Below are 23,709 nucleotides of genomic sequence, written 5' to 3'. Positions count from 1 at the left end.
GTTTTTAAGCATGAATAGGGTTGGGTGGCAGTTATAATTTATTGGGAGGCAACTCCAGATTGTTCCTTGGAATAGTCACCCTTTTGGACGTTACCGAGGTTCTCAATTGGCTTCTTGGGTGCGTCTAAAGTGCGAATGAGGTAGTGAGCGAAAGACAATCAGTAGGTGCTGAAACGGTCATTCGTAGAAAACTTACTCAAAGCATGTTGGTTAGAGACAGTGTCCAAACCGTAGCTAGGTACTTCACCGGTACCAACCTTGATGGTATGGAGACCTTCGGTGACCTTCTTTGGTGCGTCTATTCGGATTAAAAAACGATTCAATGAGGCATCAAACTTTCAACAGGCACTAGTCTCCAATTTCCCATCTCATCTTCGAATCAGAAAGCAGACGACAACATGCTTATCCGTTTTTAAACTCTAAAATTTTTACTTACGCATAGCATGCATGACAGAGACCGAGTCAGCAATGGCAGTGGCCTTTGGTTTTGGTAGGTGCTTTTCACACCAAACCTGGCCTTCAGCAGCCTTGAATGTCTTCAAGGACAATTGGATTTTGCAGGTTTCTTCGTGACATTTGAAGCAGCCCTATCAGAAGTGAGCGATCGCTTAGTGACACTTGCCAAACCAAGGGTTCATTCAAAGAACAGAGAAACGTTTGACCTGCCTTGTGATATTGGCTGCCAGCAGCATCGATACGTTCAGTTGGGTAGACCTAGGTGTCATAAGCGGACGCGTTAGAATACGATGTTGTTGATCAGCAGGTCAAGCTAAATTCCAAAGCTGCGTGCTATCACGATCAACTTACAGTCTTGGAGCAAGAGTTGCAGTTTTGAGAGGCCATTAGAATATTAGAGACTAGTTTATTACGAGAGTGAGATTCGATTGTTTGCTTTTGTGGTGTGTGATTGTTTGCGAAACGCTAATCGTCGGAGGCAGCCAGACACAATCAGGGCAGGATTTAGGGTTGTGAAACTTCCAGAAACTCAGTTTCTGTTCTTGTGCGTATGGAAGAGTGACCAGGAGAGAATTAAATCTTGCTCGAGATGCAGTTTGCTGGCGCGAGTAAGGAAATTTAGCAAGCTATACGAAAAAGCACGGACTCTTGAACAGCATACTCAATGGCCATCAAGGAAGAACCGCATCGACTGGGATTGAATCTTATTGGAGTGGATAAGTTTTCCGATGTTCTGACATTGAGCGACCGATACCAACAAGGTCTGAAACCCCGGTCAACCAAGTGATTATGTGTTTGTGATGTGGCAAAATGTTCGTTTGACCGAACCCAGCATCGAATACAAGAAGTGATTCTGTATGTAGAGGTCCTTACGACTGTTTCGTGTGCGCCTCAGATCTACCCTCTTGTTGACGCGAACAGTTGCAAGTCAGAATCGTGTTTTCCTCTCACAGTCACCACAGAAGCACTACTCCCTCCCACAAGTCGACTTTGGTTATGCACCGTGTTTTCGGTTATTCTAGACTATAAATTTCACATGATGCTTCACTAGAGCGTTATTTTCTAAGACGAAACGACCTCAAGAAGAGTTACGTTGAAGATTATTACCGTGTTTTTTGTGAAGAGATGACATTAATTTGAAGATAACCAGTAGTTTGCATGTGACAAACATTGGAATGCATCAAAACTAGCGGCTACCTCAACGTGCTTTGGCTGTTCTCGTTGTCGGTGTCACAATCCATCGCAGCAGCTTACAATCCCTCGTGCTTGTAAACAACTCGCATTGGTTCATGTCCATATGGCAAGATAAGAATTAATTAGCACGTGGAAACTCGCCATCAGCTCTAATTCAGCCATTTACGCCGGCCTCTTGTTTGCTGCCTGCATCATGCCCAATAGAATTCCAAGTTGGGTTTCTGAACGAATCATTCAATATGCAAAGAATGAAAGGCCTACTGCTATAAAGTTCTCTGATATGCTACGGTTTGGTATGCTTCTCGCTTCATAACTGTCGGCATCCGATCTGTTTACCAACTCCGATTTGTTTCATCAACAGGTGCAAAACCGAGACAATCCGAACTCCTTGCAAGGTTGGATGATCAGCAAGCTTGATTTTGTGTGCTAGTGTACATTGACTCTGATGGCCTGAGTGCTCACCCATATTGTTTTCCTTCCTCCAAATCAGCTCGCAGTTCTTGTCGGACGAGATACCAATAAGGCTAGCTCATCGGTAATTGCCTCACCAATATCTTCACTTCCAGTCTGTTTACTCACTCTAACATTTCTTTTAGTTATGTTGAACTAGGGAATCTGCCCTATGGTATTGGCGAACTCGATGTAGTGAAGAAGATTCGAAATTGGTATGCGGAGAGCTTCAAGGAGCTGGTCGAGTATGGAGAAGAACTAGAGATGAAGAGACTCAATCCTGATCATGCTGGTCCTGGTGAGAATACCGGTGGTCTCTTGTCGAGAATGTTTAGCTCAAAATCTGAAGGAAGCTTGCCACCACTCTCTGCCTGGGCGCTTGCGAATGGTACTCCTGTACCTCAAGTTAAACGGTAAATGAAAGCAGTCTTTCTTGTTTTTTCGGACTTGTGTGATTTTTAACAATTTTCGACATTGTCTTGACCCTTAGGCCCTACTTTGGTAGTATAACGGAGCCACATGTTTTGAAACATGCTCACAAATATAATGAACATTTCGCCATGATTCTGAAAGGAATAGTGGAACGGCATGTAAGATTTAAAGACATTTGAAGGCGCCTCGTTTCAACACGCTTCAAGCAAGCCAACACATACTCTGATGCTCTATCGCCTCTAGAACCCAGCTGTACTGACAGTAGCTTTAGCAGTCCGTGAATTGCGGACTACGCATCCCCAAATCTTTGAGCAGCCTGACGCTTTGCAAAAGTTTCTGGATCGCTTCCATGGGAATAGGATAGCAATACGAATATTAATAGGACATCATGCATCACTAGCCCTTCAAAAAACCCATCTGCCGAATCACGTTGGCATAGTGTCGACTAAAATGGATCCTGGAGCGGTGGCGTCTGATGCAGCAGTAGATGCAGCCGAGGTGTGTGAAGCTGCTCTGGGAGTGGCTCCACTTGTTGAAATTAGGTGTCCTCCAGGTGGTTGCCCTGAAATGACTTTTGTGCCTTCTCACCTACATCATGTGCTGTTTGAGGTGCTCAAGAATGCAATGAGGGCAGTGATAGAGAAGGAAGAGAGGAGGGTCGGTGACGGAAATGCGGAACGATCCGATATGCCGCCGATAATAGTTACTATAGAAAGTCCCACAGACCAACAGGTACAGATACGGATATCAGATCAGGGAATTGGGATACCTGCTCAAAATCTTTCCAGGCTATTCACGTATGCCTTCACAACAGCCAAGCCGGTCAGAATAGATGAGCATTTCAGTGGCGATGAAGTGTGAGTTCTTATTTGGAAGATTGCCCAGTCAAAGATTACTCGATACATGAGAATTCTAACATACAGAATTCCATTGATAGCAACGCACCGCTAGCAGGCTTCGGTTATGGGCTTCCACTGAGTCGATTGTATCTGAGCTACTTCACAGGCAACCTGTGGGTGGTTTCAAAAGAGAACGAAGGAACAGAAGTGACTCTGCTTCTACGTAAAAACTTTGATGGCACAGAGTATTTCGCACACTAAACTAGAATTGATTTGATGTATTTAAAAGTAAAAGGTCCCTTGTGGTTAGAGTGAATAATTATATATAGATGTAAGAGCAAGTACTTATAGTTCGTCTTTTTCGTGCTGCGCTTGCTTTTCACATGCGGCTGGCGTAGTGACGAATGCCTCATAGTAGCAGGTTGCGGGCTCCTTGATATCTTTGAAAGTCTCCACGGGTCCACATGAGAAGATGACTTTGGCGGTCCGTGCTACACCGTTACAAAAGTCACCACTATCGTACGTGATGGAGTTTGGTGTTAACCATGACTTGAAGGTTCCCAGCTTTGTTCTCGAATTAGTGTCCTTTCGAATCTGCGTCAGGTCAGCAAAAACGACTAGCTCATAAGTATACCTATTTGGTAACGAGTCAGAACCTTGTACATGCAGTTGGGACAAACGGGCACTTACTCGACTGTGTCTAGAATCAGCCAATGATCCTGATACTTTTCAAACACACTTCCAACACCATACTTTTCATCCCCACCCCGTTTTTCCATCTTGTCTATCTCATCACTAATCTTTTCGATATCTGGACGACTTACCGGATCCTTCTTATACTCGTCGTCTAGTTTCCCTCTTAGCTCATCTAGCTTTATTTGATTGTATCGAGTATATTCACGCTCCTTAATCTTCAGACCCTCTGCAAGTTCACGAGTTTCAGCGACTTGTGCCAGCGCTGCTTCAATAGCAGCTTCTTTACATTGATTCGGACATGTAACTCCCGAAGTAGACTCATCGGAACCATCACAGCAATCTGGGTCACAGACGCCATCGTTGACACTGGAGCTTTTTATACGTGCCGGTCTGTGGTGGTGGTTTTTACAGGTGAAGAAGGTATATTCACAAGCTGAAGTTCCAGGTTCATCAGACCCGTCTTTGAAAGTAAATGTAAGTGAACGAAACTGTGGACCAAATTCCTTGTGGTCCAATTGTCTTACCACTGCAGTCACAGTAGTCATCGTTCACCGCATCATAGCTGATGATTCCTATGCCATTCAGGCATTTCCAAGAGTTGTTTGGCCCGGCTTGTCGGTATAAGTCGCGTTCTAAATTACATAGAGATCCAATGTCAGCATTTGATGAATGTGAAGCCTGGACCAAACCAATATATAACACGAAAAAAAGGAATCTGAACTCGTTGAAGCAGATAATGGCAGGTAAATAGCTTACTTGATTTGGGAACACCACGTAGTCTTGGATTTTTGACGTCTGCAGCTTCAGAATAATATAGAGACAGCAATACGACTATAGCCACCCAACGGAAACCTACGTAGCGCATCGCTACATCCGAGGGCCTTGTAGAAATTCAAGATGGCTCCTTTCACCCTTCGGGCAGTCAATACATCGACACCAATGTAAAACAGCTACATGAACAAGCCTCGAACATTAAAGGGACAGATCCTTTGCCCCAAGAGTGGAGGTGCACTCATGGAAATATCATGACGCATCACGTAACTCCTCAGTCCTCGTAGTGATCGCGTAGTAAAATTGTGATTAATTGGCAAAACCGTGCACCATCAAACGTCAAGCTTTGTACACTAAGTCAAGTTCTGAGAAGGAGAGAATCGATGCTCATGCCTTTATTGCACTCATTTTAGATTTTTTGAACGCTCGCAACCTTCGGGAGCTTATTTACACGCAGTTAAGTATCGGATGTGGGTTATCGAGGATCGAGAACACATCGGCAAAGTCAGGCAAAAAGCAAAGCAGGAAGCTGGCTTAGAGCACAGGTGGACAGCTCTCATATTTTTTGACGTTACAAATATTTACAGATCGGCATTATACGGAATCATCGCCTTCAAGCTTGGAAGGCACCACACAGTCACGCTTCCCAGTTGAAACATAGTACCAAAGCGTCGTAATGGCAGACAGCATCAAAATCGCTGTACGTGTCCGGCCCTTTAACTCGAGAGAAATTGAACGGGATGCAAAATGTGTCATTGAAATGAAGGACAACATAACGACAATTATTAAACCTGCCGTCAATGATCAACCAGAAGAAAGGAAGAGTTTCACCTTTGATAAATCGTATTGGAGTCATGACGGATATAACGAGAACGATGTTGGATTTTTCACACCGCAAAACAACAAGGCACCACCACCATATACAGATCAAGCCAAAGTCTTTGAGGATTTTGGAACCACGATGCTGGACAACAGTTTCAAGGGATACAACACGACAATGCTAGCATATGGTCAAACTGGGTCAGGAAAAGTCAGTAGATCTAGTTTTGGGAGTGCCAAATCAAGGACTGATGACTTACATGCACTTCGACGTTTTAGACGTACTCAATGTTTGGGTTTGGTCCAAACAGAGGCATAGTGCCTCAAGTCTGTGAAGACATCTTCAAGAGGATGTCAGCAAACAAGGACCCAAACGTTTCCTATCAATTGACTTTGAGCATGCTCGAAATCTACCAGGAGAGAGTCCGAGATTTGCTTGGTCCTGATACAGCAAACAACCTACCAGTGCGACAACATCCAAAACTCGGCTTTTATGTCGAAGGGCTGAAATCCCTACCTGTGCAGAACTATAAGGAAATTGAGTCGCTGATGGATATGGGTACGAGGAAACGAACGATGGCCGCTACTACGATGAACGCTACCTCATCAAGATCACATTCTATCGTCACGTTAACTTTTGTACAGCAGTTTAAAGCTGATGATACAGAGAAACGTAGTGTTATGAATCTGGTCGATTTGGCTGGAAGTGAGCGTGCAGATTCCACTGGTGCTACAGGGAAAACTCTCAAAGAAGGGTCAAACATCAATTCCGTATGTAGAAACCACAGGTTTATTATCCACGTTGATGTCTTCGTCTGACATCATCCCTTTATTCTAGTCATTGAGTGTGTTGGGAAATGTTATTGCAGCACTGGTGCAAGTGCAGAATGGAAAGAAGGGAGTCGTCGTGCCTTATAGAGACTCTGTGTTGACAAGGTTGTTACAGAATGCCTTAGGAGGAAATTCAAAGACAATCATGGTCTGTTGCTCATGGGTGCATCCTTTTTTGGCGGCAAGATGTCCTGGCTCTAATCAGCGTTTCTATAGATGGCCGCACTTTCACCAGCAGACATCAACTATGAAGAAACTTTATCAACACTGCGTTTTATGGATAGAGCTAAAGCTATCAAGACATCAGCTGTCGTCAATGAAGATCCTATGGGCAAGCTGATTCGAGAACTCAAAGAAGAGAACGAGAACCTGAAAAAGAGACTTACGGATGGCAAAGGTGGTGAAGATGTTGACGGTTTGCGGTCTCAGATAGCAGACCAAGAGAAAGTTTTAGCCGAAGTTAGCAAAGGGTGGGAGACCAAGTTGAAGGAAGCGCATCAGGCACTTGCGAATAATGAGACTGAGATGCTGAAACAGAGGATGAGGAGTATGCCGTATATGAAGAATATTAATGAAGATCAATTCCTTACTGGAATGTTACTTCTGTTTGTTCCACCAGGTATGTATCAAAAAAGCTTAGTTGAGCAGCATATGCCCAGCTTGATGAAGGTTTTTTTGTTACTGACTACTGTTTCTTTCGCAGGTGAACACACCATCGGCCGAAAGTCTGAAGACAAGAGTGTTGCACTACAATTAACCGGTCTAAGCATACTCGCACGACATGCCGTCATCAGCAACAGTGGTGATAAACGACCTGGAGCAATCACCATTCGACCATATGAAAATTCAGCCAAAGTGCGAGTTAACGGTGTGGAATTGACTGATACGATCAAAGGAGTTCCGTTGAAACATAATGCTCGTATATTGATTGGTACTCAGCACCTCTTTTTGCTGAAACTGCCGCAAGACACTAATGGACGACGATTATCGATGGCTGAAGATCGTGAAGCTACGTGGTTGGATGCTCAAAATGAAGTACTGAAATCTGGTTTTTGTTTGTGAGCATTCGAGTGTTCTAAACTCATTTTCATGTGTTGTAGATTGCTCGTGAATCTGGATACAAGAAGGACGGAACCGATCAGATGGCAGCGCTTTACCACGATATTTCTGAGATACTACCAGCTGTACGCGAGTGCAATGCTATTGCAGAGGAGTTGGGTGAACCAAAACAGTACCAAATGTTGATCAAGACAATACGAGCTGATGCATCTGAAGCTGAGAGGAAGGACATGATTGGTATCAAGGTCTCGGATTATACCATGCATTGTAAATGGGTTATGGACAAGGCGAAATTTATGGCTCATCGTCAGCTAGTACAGGTGACTTGAATGCCTCGGTTGTTGGCTCTCAGTGATTCATGTGTTTTGCTGAATCCCTTCTGAACTAGGACATGTACTCTGCCTTCTCACTCGGAGGAGACAAAGCACTAAGTGAAATACCAGCAGACCGCGATCCATTCACAATGGTTCCGGAAGATTGGTTGATTGGAAGTGCAAGTGTCGATGTAAAGCCTTTGCTTTATATCATCGACGTCGCTGACACAGCAATGGTGACTGGTTCAGATGGTGCCAATGAAGGCATTCTGAGAATTCAAGTCGAGGGAGACTTTCAACAAAACAACAAGAAGGGGTCACAATTCTTTGGCACCGATCCTTCACAGCTCTTGGGCAAACCTATGAGTATCAAGATAACGGTTCAGCAGGCTATGGGTTTGAGATGGAGCAAAGGTTAGATACCATAACAAACTCTATGACAGTCTTTTTTTTCTAATCCAACCTTTTTAGGTGGTGTCTACTGCTCATACCAGTTCTGGAAGAACAGCACCCGCCGCCAGACCAAAGTCATAACGTCCCCAAATCCACCATTCAACGACGTGTGCACTATTCGCATAGACTCTATAACCGAAGAGTTCATAGAGTACATGAAGACAACACCACTGAAAATCAACATATATGGAAAGTACGATGAGAAAATCATGCAACAAATACGCAGCACCCGAGTAGCCATGCTTGATTCTAGACCTGGTACTGGCAATGCTGCACATCGCACCAAATCCAAGTCAGGTGCTCCTGGCGGCGGACGTCTATCTCGAGTATCTGAAGAAGATGCAGCAAACGCCAAGATTCGTTACGACAGAGCCATGAACAATGTAGATCGAATTGAGAATGAAGTTAAGGCTCAAAAGACCCGATACGATGAACTGGAACATACACTATCCAAACTTAATCAAACAATGGAAGAACGAGCAGCCGAAAACAAGGCACAGCAAGACCGACTATCACAACAATTAATTGACAAGACACGATCTCTTGCTTTCGAAACGCAAATTGGAGCAGAAAACCAAGCCATGATGGCAGATCTGCGAGGAAATCTAACTGAATGCCAAGTCAAGTTGGATGCTGCGTTGAAAGATGTCAAGCTGTATCAGATATCGTTGGGTCTTATTTCAAATGATCCACCAGTGTCTGTTAAAAGAAGCAGTACTGTTGTCAAGCCATCAGATCCCAAATCCAAGAAACCTGCTCCTAAAGGAGGTAAATCTGGTGACAAGAAGATTGCGGAAGAAGTTAAACCTGAACCTGTACAAACTGCTGTGCCGATACAACCACCGTCTCCTGGATCCGTCACTGAATCTCATTTGCAAAAGGCGTTGGAATTGGCGACTAAACGCGTGGAAGAATTGGAGAACCGACTAGCTCAAAGTAAGTGAAGGCATCAGTCGGATCGAAAAAGATCTATGCTCTCTTTTAAATGAAGGCTTTTTTGCTTTGCTTTCATCGTCTAACCAGCTCCTCTTGCTCCTTACAATAGTCCAAGGAGACCAAGAGACTGCCAAAACGCTGGAAAGTGGAAGGGCATACCAGGAAAAACTCGAGAGTCTTGTGAATGATTTGGCAAGACTGATATTCATCAGCGGCAGTACTGAAGCCCGGCAAGATGCAAGCAAACTGCTACAGAATAGTGATGAAAAGCTCAAGACGGTGAGAAAGATACAGGCTACCAGTAACAAAGTGTATCCTGAAGGTGCCGAGAGCCAAAAGAAAGGTGGATGTGTGATTCAATAAGCCAAACACCCTCAACACTTATATAATAATGATTGTTTCTTAACGACTGTGTATTTATGAGGCGCCCCCTTCTTCTAAAGCTTTATACAAAAACGTTTCTTGTTACATGATATATATTGTTGTCGTTTGTATGTATTATAAACAATTACTGACTGACGAATTCGTGGACGACGTGTCGAGACTGCTTGCCACTATTATTGACGAATATCCAATCCGTCAGTGAGTTTCTCAGTATAGTAGGCCTATCAGCCTTGCCACGTTTCTTCTTTTTAGACACTTCTGCTGTTGTTGGTTCAGACGATGATGAGTCTGAAACATCGGTTATCATAGATGGTCGATACAGGTATGGCAGTATCATTGGAAACTGTGCATTTGTGGTGATGAGCAACACGTTCGCGTATTCCCATGACGTGTCCCCGGGATACGGTATTGGATCCGACACCAAAATCTATACAAGAGCGCGTGAGATTGTGTTTCCTTGTTGAACGAGCCTCTGAGATGACTTACTTGAGTGATCTTGTCAAAATCAAAACCAGTATCGAGTTCAATCTTGTTTACGATCCGCGATGGAGTTCCTTCCTCGACAGTCATGACAAAGTTCTTGGTCTACAGTAATGGTGGATGAAAAGACCGTGTGTCAAAATGATGTTTGGCGGATGCGTTCAGTGGAAGATGCAAATGGGTGATGTTTGGTAGCGGTATTCGACTCGCGACATACCGATAATAGTATAGGCTTCGTTCCAGAGCGTCTTAGTCGTTCCTATTATAGCACCCGTTCGAAACAAAGTCAGCAATTCGAAATTGGGACAAACAGGCGAAAAACATACCACTTCCAGGTTAACTGTCTTCAGAAGCCACGCCTTGTCGACATCCTCGAGCCCGTCCATCTACAGGTAAGAGCCGCTAACAGGTCCTGCGTTTGATTTCTTGGGGGTTTTCTTCAGCAAGTTTCGAGATTCATCAGCAGTGACAAAGACTTATCATAGCAGAGGCGACAATAGTGGATAGACGCAGCAAGAGTTTCCCATTGCATCCCTTATAGACTCAGACAAAGCAAGTGGTCGTAGCCGTCTAGTTATACACTATATTCACTGTATCTGACGACATTCTAACATTCGGAATAACAAATTCAAAACATTAGGACCACACACCGTCATACATCGTCCAAACACATAGTACAGCCACTTACAAATGGATCAATTTCCATATGCAACGCCTCCGAATGGCCATAAACGAGAAAGAGACCCTGAAAATGAGACTGAAGAAGTACTCGATGATTCTGCAAAGAAGCAACGAAGAGCTGAACAGAATCGAACTGCTCAAAGGGTAGGTGATCATCTTTGTATTGGTGTCGTCTGGCTAGCTCCATTTGCCTTCGTGTTTGAACCTTTTGCAATGACTCGTCGCTGCTAATGCCATTCGGCGATCGTTTGGGTGTTACTGAAACATTGATGTGTGATAAAGCATTGGAATGATTATTCAGATACTGAATGATCAATTACAATACCATGATGACAATGATTCAGCCACTGGATGATCTGCCATCCGTCAACCTCGCACCAGCCCTACCCCATTACCCGTACTCACACACTTATCCTTGTCTATGTATACAGAGCTTCCGAGAACGTAAAGCAAAATACATCCAAGAACTTGAAACAAAAGTCGCAGGTCTCGAAGCTCGTCTCTTACACACGGCAGATCTCGAAAAGAAACTCAACGATGTGCCAGCACTCACCGATCGCATAAGCAAGGAACGAGACTTGCGTAATAGGGAAATGCTATTATGGGCTCAGGAACGACAAGAAATCATGTTGATTGTCGAAACCCTCAAAAAGGAATGTGAGATTGAATTGGACGAAAACACGAAATTGAAATCAGGTACTTGAAATACCTTCCGGATTATTAGAAGCATCCAGAGGTAAAGCTAATGAATGCATACATACTAGCCTTTACGCATCTATTGAAGAAGAAGGATGTAACTGCATTCAGCAAGGAGGAAATCACCGAGGCACTTAAAGCAGCTGATATAAATCCCGACAGTATGACTATAACCAACCCAAAGCATGCTATTCGATTGACTGGAACGACGCCTGATGATTTGGTAAAGGAAATAATAAAAAGAGCTACATTATGGGACAATCATCGCTCCTCTCTCTCACAAGCCTTGTCACCGATGACATTGACCTCCGATATGGTGAACTCATTTCCACTTGGGATGATGCCACCAACACTGTCGTCAAACATGTCGTTATTCGGAAGTGCGTCTTCTTCATCAGTCTCCAAGAATCACTCAGAATAGAAACCCCCATAAACAAACAATAGATAGGTCATAGGTCATAAACACATTCTTTGCCCCAAAATTATCTTGATCAAAAGCTGTATATTATGAAAGAGCAAAACAACAATAAAGATAGGAGTGATAACACGCGAAACATGTTTATTGCGATGCCGTTGATGCAGGTGGTGTCTCGGCCTCTTGGGGCGCTATGACTCCTTCTTTGATGAGTAACTCTTCCAAGCTTCCGTTTTGATGCATTTGAAGCAATATATCACATCCACCAACGAATTCATTCTTTACAAAGACTTGTGGGATGGTTGGCCATGATCTATATTGTGGCAAAAGCCATGAGCGACACTTTCGAAGAGGTTGATCGATGGAACGAGCAAGGCAACATACGTGAATTCCTTGATTCCCTGTCTGATTTCCTCGTCAGCTAGTATATTGACTGATTCGAATGGCGCTCCTGAGATGTTTGCAAGGTTTGTAAGCAACACGCGAGCGAGCGGAAGTTGACTTGGTACCTTGTAATTCCAAGATTTGCACCACAGCACGACTAAATCCGCACTGTGACCAGAGAAATGTGAGCGATTCGATTCGAAATCAACCAAAACCATTGCGACAAACCTGTGGGGCCGACTTGGTACCCTTCATAAACACTACGACGTCTGCTGCCTTGACAGCCTGTATTTGGAGAAAAGAATTGAGTGTCAGCTCACATTGGACTGACGCATGGGGTTGGATACGAAAGTTTGATGTTGATGACAAGACAGCACACAAACCTTTTCTATTCTCGACTTTGTATCATCAGATAGTGATCTTTGGAATAGAATTCGAGAATTCAAGGTTGGAGCAAGAAGTGGACGAAACAGTCTCTACATGGTTGACGGAAACAAAAAAATTGGTTGCTTCAATATTGAGATGACTGCTTGTTAAAAGAGCCAAACGAAGGATAGATCGATAGATGAGAACTTACAGTGGAGGCTAGTCTTAGTGCCATACTCGGTCAGTTTGCCTGGAATCGAGGTATGAGAGATTGTGCAAAGTAGCGACAGACGAGATGTATAATGTGGCAATCATCAAAGCTCTACATCACAGAAAATGAAAATGGTGCTTAATTCAACTTTAGAGTGATCTTGATCTTCATTTTGCGTTAAATCGTATTGGAAAGTCTCGTAAGCTTAATGCAGCCCAATGACTCGAACACGGTTTTATCCTCGCGACGTGCCGAATACGTGTAGTATCGTAAATGCAGGCCGGTGGCGCGAGTATTTGAACTAAAATAGTACGATCTACCAGAAAACGTTTGAATTTTTGAGATGTCCAACACTCGTCACCGACTTTCGCTCAATCTATCTTTCTCTTTCAGAAAACCAATCGCTTCAACAAACCCTTATATCAAGTTCAAAAGCAAATACAAGGTAAGCAGGAGACTCATCTCATATTGTAGCTTGACTCTTTAGCGTTGCCGACTGTACTCTACTGACTCTTGGAAACAAATGACGCAAATAACAATGCTGTGAATTCAGTGTTTTACCGACGACAGCTAGACACAGCAGCAAGAACGATATCCTTGTTCTAACCATCTGTTCCTCTCATCCTGACAGATGGTAGCCGAAGCTGAAGTTGTGTCTGGCCCTCAAGCTTATGCAAATTTGGAAACCCTACGATGCACCCTTCAAGACACAATCTTGCACGTTGAGCTAAACAGACCCACTAAGCTCAATGCTATGAATTCAGTGTAAGGAGTGTGCTTTATCTACCACAGCTAGCAACAAGAACGATGTCTTTGTTCCAACCAACTGACCCTGTTACGCTCCACTAGTTTCTGGGTTGAATACAAGAAAGTATTCGATATCGCTGCTCAAGACCCTGAAGTCCGAGTTATTATTGTTTCCTCAAATGCCCGTATCTTCACCGCTGGTTTGGACAGTAAGTTTTCCGGTGTCGCAACAGGCCGCTGCCTGTGCAGTCGTGCTTATGCCTGTACCTTCTTTTCCTCGTAGTCTCTGGCGGTATTGGCGTTGGTAGCAAGGTCGAAGTTGACGCTGGACGTCGTGGTATCTCCATGTACCACAGTTTGTTGAAGACTCAAGCTGCCTTCACTGCACAGGTAACGAACAATTTGAAAAGCAAATGATTTAGATTGCCAAGGTCACTGAATCTCTCCGTTGTCGGTCTATTAGGCCACTTGCCAAAAAGCATCTATTGCTGTCGTTCACGGTGCTTGTATCGGCGGTGGTGTTGACCTCATCAGCGCTGCTGATATCCGTTACTGCTCCAAGGATGTAAGCCTTCATTTTGCTGAAAAGATCTCATGCATGGCAGTACTGACATGTTTTTTTCCGCCCAGGCTTACTTCTGTATCAAGGAAGTCGAGTACGTCTTGGCCACATCAAATCGTCGTCATATTCAACATATTGACAATGACAATTTTTTAGTGTCGCCCTCGCAGCTGACGTCGGAACTCTTCAAAGACTCCCAAAGATTGTCGGAAACGACTCTTGGGTCCGTGAAATGTGTCTAACTGCCAGAAACGCTTCTTCTGCCGAAGCCATGTCTGTCGGTTTGATCAGCAAGGTCTGCGATACCAAGGAAGCCGCTTTGGCTGCAGGTATATCTAGCCCTTTTGATGCCTGCTTTTTTCCGGGTGAAATGGCTTGCTAACCTCGACTTTGGAAACACAGCCTTCGAAACTGCTAAATTGATTGCCAGCAAATCACCTGTTGCTATCGTCTCCACCAAGCAAGTCTTGAACTACTCGCGAGACCACACTGTTGAAGAAGGGTATGACCTCGCGTCATTTTCTCTGCTCAAAAGTAACAAGACTCTAACATTGCAAAAAATTATCTAGTTTGCAATATGTTGCTACCTGGAATGCATTCGCTTTACAAACTGCTGATTTGGCTAAAGCTGGTATTGCTTCCCTCCAAAAGAAGCAGGTTACCTTCTCTAAACTCTAGATTTGAGAAGACATCATTTTCGTCTCGTGTTTGCTTTTAATAAAGTCAATTGAATTAGACTTACTACTGTCATTGCTCGGTTGGCCATCACATTTTTTTCGTCCCGAATTTCTTGGTCTTGACGCAAACTATCATCGAATCGAAACGGTCTATTTGACGTAGACGTATGCAGACGCGAACTGCTAGCACGCTGCTGGATTTTAAACGAGTTTTTTCGTGATGCGTCCTTCGCACTTTTTTGTGCAGCATATATACTGGACAGAACTCATTCACAAGCGGAAGGAGAAGCCCTCCAAGACGGTATTTGCGGGATTTATGTATGTTCTTGATACTTTGAAGACCGAAAGAGTTCCTTCCTACGCTAGTTGACGATACTCTGCAAGTTCAAACACCTTCGCCAGACTTCGATTCTGCTCAACTGCACCTTTCTTGGACTCTTTGGTACTTTGGAAGGACGAATTACAAGATATCACACGTCTACTTGGGCCGTTCGTACCCTTCGCACATGGCTTCTACGTCTCTTTCGATGAGAAGTGCTCAACATTTGGCCAATCCAAACACCCCTAAACACCACTATGTTTTTGATGATACAATCTGGCTCTGGACGTGATTTAACTCTCTATGAGATGAATCTGGTGTTTTCTCCCCTTCATCCTTTATAATTTGCACGGTACGGTTTAACCGTGACGTGTTTCAGATTTTGGATGGTCTCAGCAAAAAACTTCAAACACAACTTCCAACACGCACACCGACAGAACTTCAGACGAAGTGACCAAGAAAGAACACCCAAATAATAAGTCAAAGTAAGTCAAACGAGTCGCATCCATCCATAGATCGACACTAGAAAGCACTGTTATCTTTTTGACACCTTCTACTGATAGCAGACGCCAAAACCATTTTTCTTTCATCTAAAAAGGCTCTAACATGTCCAAGTACATCACTGCTCTCTTCGTATTGGCCGCCTTCAGCCAAGTGCACTGTGCACCTCCCGCATACGCTTCTCTAGCACCATCAGTTGCTGCAAAGGAAGCTGTTGACCCTGTTGCGCTACTAAAAGATACCATGGACCATCTTGGAAAGGACAAGGATCATCCTTACATTATTCCGTACTGTGCTGGAGAATCCAAGAATATCTCGGCTGAGAATGCCGGCTTCTTACCACAATCTGACTCCCAAGGTATGTGTTTCAGATTTTGACAGGATGCAAGTGGTGTTTCATCTTGTTTCGGAGGTGTTTGATAATATGTGAAGGGGTGAAAAGAGTTATGGAATATGATGGATGGAGGTGACATTGACATGATTGCCTTGCAAGATTTGATGCAGCTCGTCAAGCGTTAGACCTGATCAGAGCTTGACAGTATCATTGTTTGCTTTGTGTTTCTTTATGTGTGATGGGGTATTGGGAGGGATGGAATACGATGAATGGAGGTCATGTTGACATGATTGCTTTGAAGCTTTGATGGATTTCAAAAATATCTTCTCGACTTTGAGAGCTGTGTAAACTGACTGAACTTCCTCAACCTCCAATTCAGGCAACGCTACTCTCCCTGACAATGTTCACGTCTTGATGGTTGATCTCGACACTCCCGTTGACTTGGAACCTTACAACAACGCTTTGGGTGCTCTCATCATTGACTTGCAAATGCCTGACTCTCATCCTGAATGGGGTATGTTGTGTTTCAAGCACTTTTCCTTACTTCTATAAATTGTGAAACACGTCTAACTCGAATCCATCCACTCTTGTAGCCAACAACCTCAACATTACTGGATTGCTCTTCACTGCCAACTCTAGCGAGAAGTTTGACAGCCAGAACTTGTTGTCCACTGACCCTTCTAACAAAGTAGTCATGCAAATGGCGTAAGTTACGTCGATTGCTTTTTTTGCAATCTTCTTTTCGATAGGAGGTGTTTCTCAGCTTGTAACTCACACTGCCCTTTCCTCTTGTAGATTCTCCTTCATTTCTGAATTCAACTCTACCGACGCCAACAGTGTCTATGCCTGCATCACCAGTCCATTCGTCAGAATGCCATTGCCAGACTCTGTAAACGAAACCGCCCCAATGACTTCCAAGGATGCCGGAAACTACATGGTTGAACTAGGCTACATGCTCTCTGTTGGACCTCAGGTCAATGTCAGCGAAATCTTCTTCTCGGATGTATATCTCACTTGCTTGCCAGCACCTACTGAAACTGAATTGGCTGATCAAAACATTACTTACTGGAAGAAGGAGACTAGGTATCTTTTGTTGTGCTGTTGGTGGCCTTGTTGTTGTGGCTGTTTCTTGGGCCAAGGGTTTCAAACGTATGTATTCAAACTGAGTCGAACTTGTTCCATTAGCCCTGGAAAGTATGTGCTATCTCCAGCTTTGGCTGCTGCTCAAAAGTAAAGTACAAAGGAGAATCAAGCTTCTAAAAATGAATCAGAGACACAAAAGTCTCCCAGCAAAATTCAATAGAAATTTTTATCACAATTCAAAACAAGAACAATGAAATCTGTCCCAAAAATATCTGTGTATATCCTGGTCTTGTTTGACGAAAGTTCGTGTTCATAGGCCTTCGCCCAAAGTCCTTAACAGGAGTGGATCAGAATGTGCAGCACGTTTCATTGGACAGAATCTTCAATTTAGTTGCCTCCTCTATCATCGCCATGGTGCCAGCGTTGTGCGTCTGGCTGCCCTTGGTAAAATAAAAGTTGTAGCCTAAATTAGTGTGTTGATGGGGAAGAGCTTTAAAATGGTCTACTGTGATCGTTTGAAAGGGTGAACGAATAAAGTTGTACCCTACTAACTCCTTTGATGAACTGCACCCCAAAAAAGTTCAAATTGACGCAAGCGACATACATTCGACAAAGGAGAGTTAGATTTGCAGCTCACTTTCACGTACGGGCCAGGGTACTCCTATATGACTTGATTCTGAATTCTGAGTGTGCGCACGTAAGAAATCATAACGACGGACCTCGCTGAAATTGCGTCCAATATCTTCCTTCAATATATATTGGACAATCAACGAAATACAGGCTACTCAATGTTTCCTGGCTTCAGATATGACACGTAGCCTGGTTTCACTTCCCTCCCTTCACCGTCCCTTTATCAGCACCTTTACTTCTGCTTGCTTCTGTCGGCAGGTGATAGGATTTACGTTTAAGCCGCTGCTGACTCCACTTTGGAACGGTGGTGGTGGGCGCTATAGGAGGTTTGCTGTTGGTTGCCGACAACACTTTGCTACTAGGTGCCTGTCTACGGGATGGTGACAGAGGTCGCACTACCGGCACATGAAGCCGCGGATCCGGCAGCTTTGGTCTCGTTCGAGTTTCTAGAATCATGAAAAGTTTAGAGGTGCTACCTTTGAAAGGCACGAAAACAACGTACCTCTAGTGGCCTTCTTTTCAGCTGGTTTGACTGCCACAGGCTCGTTCTTGTGTAGTTTGACATCCAGTTTCTTCTTTAATCCCATTAGCACCTGTTTCATATCGGGATCATCACCATGCACTGCTCGTTTTGTTGGTGAAGGCTCTCGATATGGAGAAACCTCGACAAGCTTGGTGACAGGCCTTGCGACTCGCCATGTAGGAGACGGTGATCTCTTGACTGCTGGAGGGGTTACTGCTTGCATGATTATAGGCGGTTCGGCTGGTATTGGTATTCTATTGTTGTCCATGCTTAAACCTGCTCGTTGCAGCATATCAATTACCATTTCGACAGTTCGCTTGCGTTCGTCACGTATTAGCGGCATGATTCGTTCCGACATTATTTGAGCTTCAAAGCTCAGTAGCTCGGCTTTCATTATAGCCTGTATACTCAAATTTGTTGATGCTCCGGATGCGAAATCCCGAGAAGGTGTCGGCGTGAGAGATCTATGTAGATCCAGATCCTTGCGGAGACTCTCCAAATCATTCTTGACGCCTTCAAGACGTTTGGCGACAGCTTCAGCCGCTCCTTTATCGTGAATGAGCGAGATATGGCCACTAATCACATCCAACTATATAGATTTTCGTAAGCAATGCTGAAACAAGGAGAAAATATAAACAAATGGCTGTGCCTCATGTTCAAAAGCCTTGGTATTTAATAGCTTGTCCATCCACGCTGTGGGTCCATCATTTACTTTAGTCATTCCTGGCACACTATTACTTCCAACATCAGCAGTCGTATCAACAGCAGCTGAATTTCCTGTAATAGCACTTATGTTGCCAATATCGGGCCAAAATGTTACTGGAGGAACTTTAAACCGTGGACTATTCGTAGAATGCCTGCCCTCGAAATCTTTCAATGGGGCTATTTGAGCATACGTTTGTCTCAATAACTCTTCTTCTGCAAGAGAAAAGTCTGTGATGGTGTCATTTTCGATATTCGATATAGGTCTAGTACCCAGAAACCGATATGTTGCTGTTTGAGGATGATCTGGTCGTTCCTGGTTGATGTAGTGGTTTAAATGGTCGTTCTTCAGTCGTGTAGGAGATGGTGGCCAGGCAGACTTGGTTTGGTTTTGATGTGGTGAAGATCTCTTCATAAGAGCTTCGATCTCGCTGGACAAATTATCATCACTAACCCCTCTCACAAATTGCTCGAATTCAGCTGCTGTTGGAGTATACGGCGAATCCATAATTACAGGTAACTAATTTTTCGATGGCTTCTATTTATATTCCTAACGATCTGGCTAAAGTACTCGCTGGCAGTGTAGAAAATTGTGTTGCACGTCGAACTTATTGCTGCAACAACAGATCTACCACGGCATGGGCGACACGGAAGCACAGAGGTGTATGTGAAATTTCACGAATATTTGTACTTTATTTGCGTAAGAACAGATCATCCATTTGAGAAAATGTTTAGAATTACAATCATACAGACATACAGACAAAGAACAGTCATAGATCCAAGGCTTTACCACATCTTTTTGTGGGTGTCAGCAATGTGCTTGGCCATGTTGTCAGATCTGGTATATCCTCTGCCACAAGTTCTACAGGTAAAGCTTGCCGACGAGTGTACAAGAGCCGTTCTAAAATGGCGTTGCAAGTCCGAGTTTCGGCCAAAGAATTTGCAGCAGACATCGCAAAAGTGAATGCTAAGCGAATGGAGTCAAAGGTTTAGATCAACTAGTTTGTTACCATATCATACCTTGAATGCTAGGCTTACGTTTTGGGTTTCTTGGCTTTTAAGCGTCCAGAGAATCCCTTCTTGTCCAGAGCTTTAGTACCAGCGGAGTCTAAGATACTAGGGACGGGCACCGATTCAGCTGGGGTGGGCCATGCTGGAACATGCAAGAGATCAACAAATTCATCCATTTGACAGCGATGCAACCTAGAAACGAGCAACGATCATGAATTCCACCTTCATTCAATCGATCTTGGCATATAAACTGTGCAATCTTACTCGTCTTGAAGCATAATAGCTAGATCACCTAGCTGTCGCATTTGCTCCATAGCAAGGTCGAGTTCGAGGTCAAGTTCGTTCTGAGGATGAACAGTAGGTACCTCCAATTTGTTGAAGGCGTCCCTGGGAGTGAAGAATCGAGGTGTAAGCTTGGAAACGTGGTTGAAAGGTTCCAGGTTACTATTTGCGACGTACCATTCCATGTAAGAAACAGGCCAAACGGGCACCATGGTTTCTAGCGCCGGACAAGTAAGATGGGGCACGTTCCACCCAATATCATTCTATTGAAGAAATCAATAAGATCAGTGTCCAAACTCGAGGCAAGGAAATCGATTAGATTCTTACATTGTCGGCAAAGCAAAGCTGCAACAGCTCGTCGGAATTCTACATATAAAATGGGTTGAAAAGAGCGATTTATCACGAAAGGCTTAGATCAAAATCATCTTACCATGATGTGTGTCTGATGTGTGTGTTTGTGTTGCAAGTGGTGTTGGAAAACAGATACTTTCTTGTTCGGGAAAACTTGAACTTGAAATTGCAACCATTTTACGTCTTCCTTTGTCCCTCGCTTGAGCTCTAGACCTCACTGCCCTCCTCACCCCTCCTCGCTCCCCTCCTCACTATGTAGCACAGAGCTTACGAGGGAGTGGAATTGTGCCAGCCATTCTTGCACGAAAATTTGCAGTTTCACTCTGCCATTGGTGTATAGCCTCACTGTATCAAGTTGCCCTATTGTCTCTCCGTGCTAGGTAAGTGTCAACTGATGTTTTTAGAAATTTGCAAGCTTTGTTGAGACAATGCAAGACAAAACTTACTGGTGATTACATCGAAATATTTGGTTTATTTGGAACACGAATGCGCTTAAGAATGCACCTGTCTGATGCCGTAATCGGCCATAACTGCGTGTGGCGTCAAAATGAAGGCGTTACATTTGACACCGTTCGAGCACATTTAAGCAACAACCAATTTGACCTTTTGATTATATCATCTAGTTGATATATTATCTGACATGGGCGTTCGTGACCCTTTTGGCTGCAAATACGAACCAACGCTTGGCGTTCCGGGTATGGAACGCTACCCTCCATGGCATGGAAAGCAGAGCGATGCATCTGGTGGTGATTTCCGTGTTGTCGCCAAATGTCTTTACTGCCTCACTTATTGGGTCTCCAAGCAACTTGCCAATCAAAACCGAACAGACTTCAACAGAACTTGGCAGCAAAATTACAATACTTTGGAGGAGTTATCCGTCTGTAAGTACTCCAAACGATGCAAAAGGTTGTGTGGACAAAACCCTCATTCTTGCGTTGCTTCTTAGACAGGTCTTATAATGTAAAGAGACACGTTAGACTACACTTTGCTACTCCCGAAGCCGTCTTTGCCACTAACCCAGCAGATGCTGGTAAGACCAGTACCCTGTATTGCTGTGGTAATAAGATAAGCCAGCTCACACACTAAAACAACTTAGAACACTATGACAGTCAGGATTCGTCATCGGAGACTACCACACCAGAATACCTTGACTCCATTTCTGGACAAAGTCCAAGCATCCCATCAGGTACACCCTTATCCTAATACTATCACAAACATGCAAAATGTTCTAACTGTCGTATTAAACCTAGAAGACCAATATGATATTATTGACGACTCTGGTGGGCTTTCCCGGCATATACCAAAAGGCGATTTCTTACTCATCCTATGTTTCAATAGTCTCAACGTATGCTGACAGTGCAATTACGGTGCAAGAGTGGCCCATATTGATGCATCCAGGATGTAATTCATGTTGCTATTTTTGATTTTGACTCTTTCTAAATTCACTATTTTCTTCCTAGTTGCTGGTAACGCAAATGGTCATTATATGGGTCAATATCCACCAGCATCTATCAGTTCTCCTGCTACTCCTTCACGTCCACTGTCATATTCCCAACCACACTCACCAATTTCCTCACAAAGCACTTCCACTCCAGGTATTCAGTTCTTACAGTGAACATCAATCGTAAACGGCTCAAATTCTCCATTAAAATGCAGATGTTATTCATAATGCACAAACGGCCGATATGGACCATGTTTTGCATCGCGACTCTCCTCCTGATGAGCCAGACTGGATTCATTTCATGAGCGTAAGTCGAAAATCAACACCCAATACATTCTGATTATCTGATTATCAATCTGACTCACCGTTTTTGTAGTCAAAGGACGAGTCCCGCGCGTTTCTCAAGTATCATGAAGACAGAACAACTCCTCCACTTCAGGCTGGCTCCCCTGTACCGTTAGAGCGCATCTACGAAAGCAAACGCGGTATATGGGCTTCAGCCAGTAAGGATCTCGGATACCTCTCTGCTACGGATTGTGTTGCACTCATTCATGATGCTCATTTCTATCTTCGCGGAGTTGTAAGTATCGCTCAATCACTTTGACCAAAAATGTTCTAATTCTTACGGCACACTAGCCTCGAGGAAGATGGAATAGCTTCCTAGAAAAATATGAAACCAACTTACTCCCTGCAATTCTGGAATTGGAAAACAATCTTCATGATTTCTTGCAAGTCTTGGCGTTTGGATTCTCACCACAATTCGAAACCTTTGTTGACAGGGTAAGTGTCACACAATTGTTTCGGAAAAGATTGTGTAGGTTTTGGAATCTCAACAGCGTCTCCTTTTGAAAGCAGAGAAGTGGCAGTATGGCGCATTTTTTAAATACTGGTCCAACGTTAGCTGAACCGTTTAGACATTTGTTTACTTATTCCAATCCTTCCATGCTTCGGGACTATCTGATGACAATTGGATGTCGAATATTTTGGCAACTAAGGTATGTGTCATCGCACTCACTCCATACTGTACAGTAACTGATTGCTGGATTATTTGGGTCCTAGAGTTTTCAAGAGACCTGTAGTCATAGACTCTCTCCCTCCCCCTTCGTATTTTACTGTTTTGCAACATCACGTTAATAACGTGATTATACAATTCGAGGGAAGGCGGGTAAAGTATGATGACAAGAAACGCGTGGAAAGGTGTGTGTTATTGCTCCAACTTTCTTATATCTTTGAATGCTAAAATCATTGCGTATTGGTTAGTGCCGGAAACGACAAGGGCGAGTCAGAAGTGTGTCAGGATGAACCAATTATCAAGGAAGAAGCAGCATCGTCATCGAGTCAAGACGTTGCTGGCTCTTCGTCATCGTCAGGTAGTGCATGACGATTGATTTAAATGGAAGAGTGGTTTCCTGAAGCTTTTGCAAATTAGACACGCCATCAATGACTATTGTAGTCAAAGAAGAAACCACCGTCGAGTCTACCGTGGACAACAGTAAAGACAAGGGCAAAGGTCCAGCAGATGCCGTTGTGCATGAACTGGAAAAGGCCAAGGAGGTATTGGTTTTGATTTGTTGTCGGAAGCAGTGTTGCATGCTCATTTAACACCCTGGCTATATAGACCATTCGGAGTGCTGTCAATAAGCTTCAGGAACTTGCTCCCCTTGTTGTTGAGAAGGTTG

General features: G+C 43.8%; 7 protein-coding genes across 7 annotated transcripts; 3 read left to right on the top strand and 4 right to left on the bottom strand.

The window, feature by feature from the left end:
• Positions 1-38: 38 nt before the first annotated feature.
• Positions 39-843, bottom strand: SmJEL517_g02220 (uncharacterized protein; the record flags this gene model as incomplete). The annotated part of the gene is made up of 5 exons (XM_031168148.1): positions 39-124; positions 197-298; positions 437-587; positions 628-714; positions 808-843. 5 exons carry the CDS (start codon positions 841-843, stop codon positions 39-41), a joined length of 462 nt encoding a protein of 153 aa, XP_031025893.1.
• Positions 844-1,843: 1,000 nt separating this feature from the next.
• SmJEL517_g02219 (uncharacterized protein) lies at positions 1,844-3,632 on the top strand (the record flags this gene model as incomplete). Its single annotated transcript, XM_031168147.1, has 7 exons — positions 1,844-1,943; positions 2,012-2,045; positions 2,141-2,185; positions 2,247-2,513; positions 2,591-2,690; positions 2,776-3,389; positions 3,470-3,632. The coding sequence occupies 7 exons, from the start codon at positions 1,844-1,846 to the stop codon at positions 3,630-3,632; spliced, it is 1,323 nt and encodes a 440-aa protein (XP_031025792.1).
• Positions 3,633-3,716: 84 nt separating this feature from the next.
• On the bottom strand, positions 3,717-4,932 carry SmJEL517_g02218 (uncharacterized protein; the record flags this gene model as incomplete). Its single annotated transcript, XM_031168146.1, has 4 exons — positions 3,717-4,005; positions 4,062-4,527; positions 4,592-4,699; positions 4,824-4,932. 4 exons carry the CDS (start codon positions 4,930-4,932, stop codon positions 3,717-3,719), a joined length of 972 nt encoding a protein of 323 aa, XP_031025791.1.
• Positions 4,933-5,514: 582 nt separating this feature from the next.
• Positions 5,515-9,613, top strand: SmJEL517_g02217 (uncharacterized protein; the record flags this gene model as incomplete). The annotated part of the gene is made up of 9 exons (XM_031168145.1): positions 5,515-5,868; positions 5,937-6,428; positions 6,496-6,636; positions 6,705-7,107; positions 7,192-7,523; positions 7,589-7,867; positions 7,936-8,275; positions 8,333-9,250; positions 9,360-9,613. The coding sequence occupies 9 exons, from the start codon at positions 5,515-5,517 to the stop codon at positions 9,611-9,613; spliced, it is 3,513 nt and encodes a 1,170-aa protein (XP_031025799.1).
• Positions 9,614-9,758: 145 nt separating this feature from the next.
• On the bottom strand, positions 9,759-10,500 carry SmJEL517_g02216 (uncharacterized protein; the record flags this gene model as incomplete). The annotated part of the gene is made up of 4 exons (XM_031168144.1): positions 9,759-10,061; positions 10,121-10,219; positions 10,332-10,373; positions 10,441-10,500. The coding sequence occupies 4 exons, from the start codon at positions 10,498-10,500 to the stop codon at positions 9,759-9,761; spliced, it is 504 nt and encodes a 167-aa protein (XP_031025798.1).
• Positions 10,501-12,050: 1,550 nt separating this feature from the next.
• SmJEL517_g02215 (uncharacterized protein) lies at positions 12,051-12,891 on the bottom strand (the record flags this gene model as incomplete). The annotated part of the gene is made up of 6 exons (XM_031168143.1): positions 12,051-12,219; positions 12,291-12,357; positions 12,416-12,458; positions 12,519-12,575; positions 12,674-12,766; positions 12,868-12,891. 6 exons carry the CDS (start codon positions 12,889-12,891, stop codon positions 12,051-12,053), a joined length of 453 nt encoding a protein of 150 aa, XP_031025797.1.
• Positions 12,892-13,085: 194 nt separating this feature from the next.
• On the top strand, positions 13,086-14,854 carry SmJEL517_g02214 (uncharacterized protein; the record flags this gene model as incomplete). The annotated part of the gene is made up of 10 exons (XM_031168142.1): positions 13,086-13,150; positions 13,261-13,312; positions 13,499-13,632; positions 13,717-13,823; positions 13,898-14,004; positions 14,078-14,179; positions 14,245-14,270; positions 14,333-14,505; positions 14,579-14,678; positions 14,746-14,854. The coding sequence occupies 10 exons, from the start codon at positions 13,086-13,088 to the stop codon at positions 14,852-14,854; spliced, it is 975 nt and encodes a 324-aa protein (XP_031025796.1).
• Between the last annotated feature and the right edge of the window lie 8,855 nt (positions 14,855-23,709).

The sequence above is a fragment of the Synchytrium microbalum genome (assembly GCF_006535985.1).
Source record: "Synchytrium microbalum strain JEL517 chromosome Unknown SmJEL517_scf0009, whole genome shotgun sequence".
NCBI classification, from domain to species: Eukaryota; Fungi; Chytridiomycota; class Chytridiomycetes; order Synchytriales; family Synchytriaceae; genus Synchytrium; species Synchytrium microbalum.
The sequence above is the reverse complement of the archived record's forward strand: the minus strand, read 5'-3'. Positions and strand labels throughout refer to the sequence as shown.